This window comes from Cyclopterus lumpus, chromosome 5 (assembly GCF_009769545.1).
Source record: "Cyclopterus lumpus isolate fCycLum1 chromosome 5, fCycLum1.pri, whole genome shotgun sequence".
NCBI lineage: Eukaryota > Metazoa > Chordata > Actinopteri > Perciformes > Cyclopteridae > Cyclopterus > Cyclopterus lumpus.
Window position 1 is genome coordinate 23,921,636 of NC_046970.1, and position 3,077 is coordinate 23,924,712.

At 44.9% G+C, this 3,077-nt stretch overlaps 1 protein-coding gene across 1 annotated transcript in view; it reads right to left on the reverse strand.

The window, feature by feature from the left end:
• The window catches only part of unm_sa1614 (un-named sa1614), an 18,758-nt gene extending 17,375 nt beyond the window's left edge, over positions 1-1,383 (reverse strand). The window contains exon 1 of the mRNA XM_034532781.1: positions 1,258-1,383. Coding sequence (XP_034388672.1) covers positions 1,258-1,383 — 126 coding nt within the window. The remainder of the gene's footprint in view (positions 1-1,257) is intronic.
• Between the last annotated feature and the right edge of the window lie 1,694 nt (positions 1,384-3,077).

A 3,077-nucleotide genomic window follows, 5' to 3' on the forward strand; every position in this document is an offset into this window, starting at 1 on the left:
ACTCACTACTACTCCTCACTCCTACTCACTACTACTCATACTCACTACTACTCAGTCCTACTCAGTACTAATCAATACTACTCACTACTACTCAGTACTACTCAGTACTACTCACTACTACTCACTATTACTCAGTACTAATCACTCCTACTCACTCCTACTCACTACTACTCATACTCACTACTACTCAGTCCTACTCAGTACTAATCACTACTACTCACTACTACTCAGTACTACTCAGTACTACTCACTACTACTCACTATTACTCAGTACTACTCACTCCTACTCACTACTACTCGTCACTCCTACTCACTACTCCTCACTACTACTCACTCCTACTCACTACTACTCGTCACTCCTACTCACTACTACTCCTCACTCCTACTCACTACTACTCATACTCACTACTACTCAGTACTCACTCCTACTCACTACTACTCCTCACTCCTACTCACTACTACTCCTCACTCCTACTCACTACTACTCCTCACTCCTACTCACTACTACTCCTCACTACTACTCACTACTCACTACTACTCAGTACTACTCAGTACTACTCACTCAAACTCACTACTACTCACTACTACTCACTATTACTCAGTACTAATCACTCCTACTCACTACTCCTCACTACTACTCACTACTACTCACTCATACTCACTACTACTCACTCCTACTCACTACTACTCATACTCACTACTACTCACTCATACTCACTACTACTACTCACTCCTACTCACTACTACTCACTCCTACTCACTACTACTCACTACTACTACTCACTCCTACTCACTACTACTCCTCACTCCTACTCACTCCTACTCCTCACTCCTACTCACTCCTACTCACTACTACTCATACTCACTACTACTCACTCCTACTCACTACTACTACTCACTACTACTCACTCATACTCACTACTACTACTCACTACTACTCCTCACTCATACTCACTCCTACTCACTCATACTCACTACTACTCACTCATACTCACTACTACTCACTCATACTCACTACTACTACTCACTCCTACTCACTCATACTCACTACTACTCATACTCACTACTACTCACTCATACTCACTACTACTCATACTCACTACTACTCACTCATACTCACTACTACTCCTCACTCCTACTCACTCATACTCACTACTACTCATACTCACTACTACTCACTCATACTCACTACTACTCACTCATACTCACTACTACTCCTCACTCCTACTCACTACTACCACCTCCGTCAGTACTGACCTCCTCCAGCAGGTAGACGGTGTTCCTGCAGCTGATCATCTTGGAGCTGAAGGAGGAGGTGGTGGGGGAGCTCCAGTCCTCCTGAACCTCCTGCAAGAAGTCGGACACCGACACGCACTCCGGCATGGTGCTCCTCAAACCCGGGGACACACCGGGACGATGCGCGTCAGGACCGGGACACGACCGGGAGAGAGGTCCTTGAAAGATCAAATTATCACACAAAAGACCGAGGAAACCAGGCGAGGCTCTGTTATGATAAATAATAAAATAATGTTAATTTAATAATCCCCTATATGCAAAAAGGTGAACAATAATCCCACCAGCGCGGTGTCCACGGTCCCGTGAAGAGAGATGCTCGTTACCGGTGCTGGTGAAAACGGTAATCAAAGACCCGGTGATTGCTCCCTGTGACTGCACCGTGAACAGCAGCATCAGCCGCTGCTCGCTCCAGACAAAAGGTGATGACAATCCAGCTGGAAATGAACCGGAACCGCGCAGGTTCTGCAGGAACCCAGAAATATTCGGACTGAGCCGGGTCGTCAGCGGGTTAGAACCACGGAGCCTGTCCCCGGTAGAGCCGCTTCACTCGGAGACAAAACACCCACAAGCCCACCCGGGTCCCTCCGTGTGTGAACCGGCTGACAAAGAGCGGAGGAGCCGAGCGGAGAACCGGAACCACCGGACACCTGGACCGGGTTCAGATGAGGGAATCAAACCGGTCTCTGCTCTCCGCTCCAGAAACAGCTTCATGTCTTTTCATCATCAGCTGATTATTATTATTTTTTTCCTCCCGTTTTTTTCCTTCTTTATTCAAACCGCATGGAGAGGCGCGTTCACGGTGGCGGCGGTGCTCTCTGCAGCGGGAGCGCGCCCGGTATGACCGAGCACAGTGGTAGACCGTAAACCCCGTAACACCGGTGTCTGTTTAATTCAAGTCACACCTGCTGAACGTGAGTAAAAAAAAAAAAACAGGGTTCTGCTGTAACAATGACTTATTCTCCAAAAAGAAGAAAGAAATCTCTATTCATGGTTTCATTAAGACATTCTTTAAATAAAAAAATCTTTAATATACATATATATATATATACACACACACATATATATATATATATATATATATATAGGTCTATATATACAGTATATAGACCTATATATATATATATACATACATACTATACTATACTATAAAAAATATATATATATAGACCCAACAAAATTAATATATAAATATATATACATACATACTATACTTAAGGAGAAAAAAATGATATGTATATGTATATATAAGATGGTCGCATGAAAATGAGTTTTGAATGAGAACCGTGAAGGGATCTTTTATTACATTTTCCCAAACAGGTGAACGATGTGCCGTACTGAACCCCACGAAGGGCCACGTCTGATGGTCATCAGGCTTTAGGCCTCATGGTGGCGCTGGAGGAAAAAGGTCGGCGGGTCACCACAGCCTGGATGGTTCATCCTCTGGGGACCGTGCACGTCAGTGCGAAAAAAGGCCTTGTCAATCAATCCGATAGCTGTGGAGATATTTTAGACCGGTGTGGCATACATTCATGTCGCGTCTGACATCGCTTCCCTTCCGGTCTCCGAGGCAACGGGCCCACAGTTTGTCTCGACGCGCTCCGACTTCATCGGTCTCACAGGGAACAATCAGAGCGAGCGTCGGTAAACAAATCGTGCACAACTTCCTGTTGAGCAGACTCGTGTCTCAGGAGCTCAGGAGCATTATAATAATACATTTTTTACAGTCTGGTCACCGCCTGTTTCTGACTTGATATGAATTTATTCATTTATTTACTCAGAAA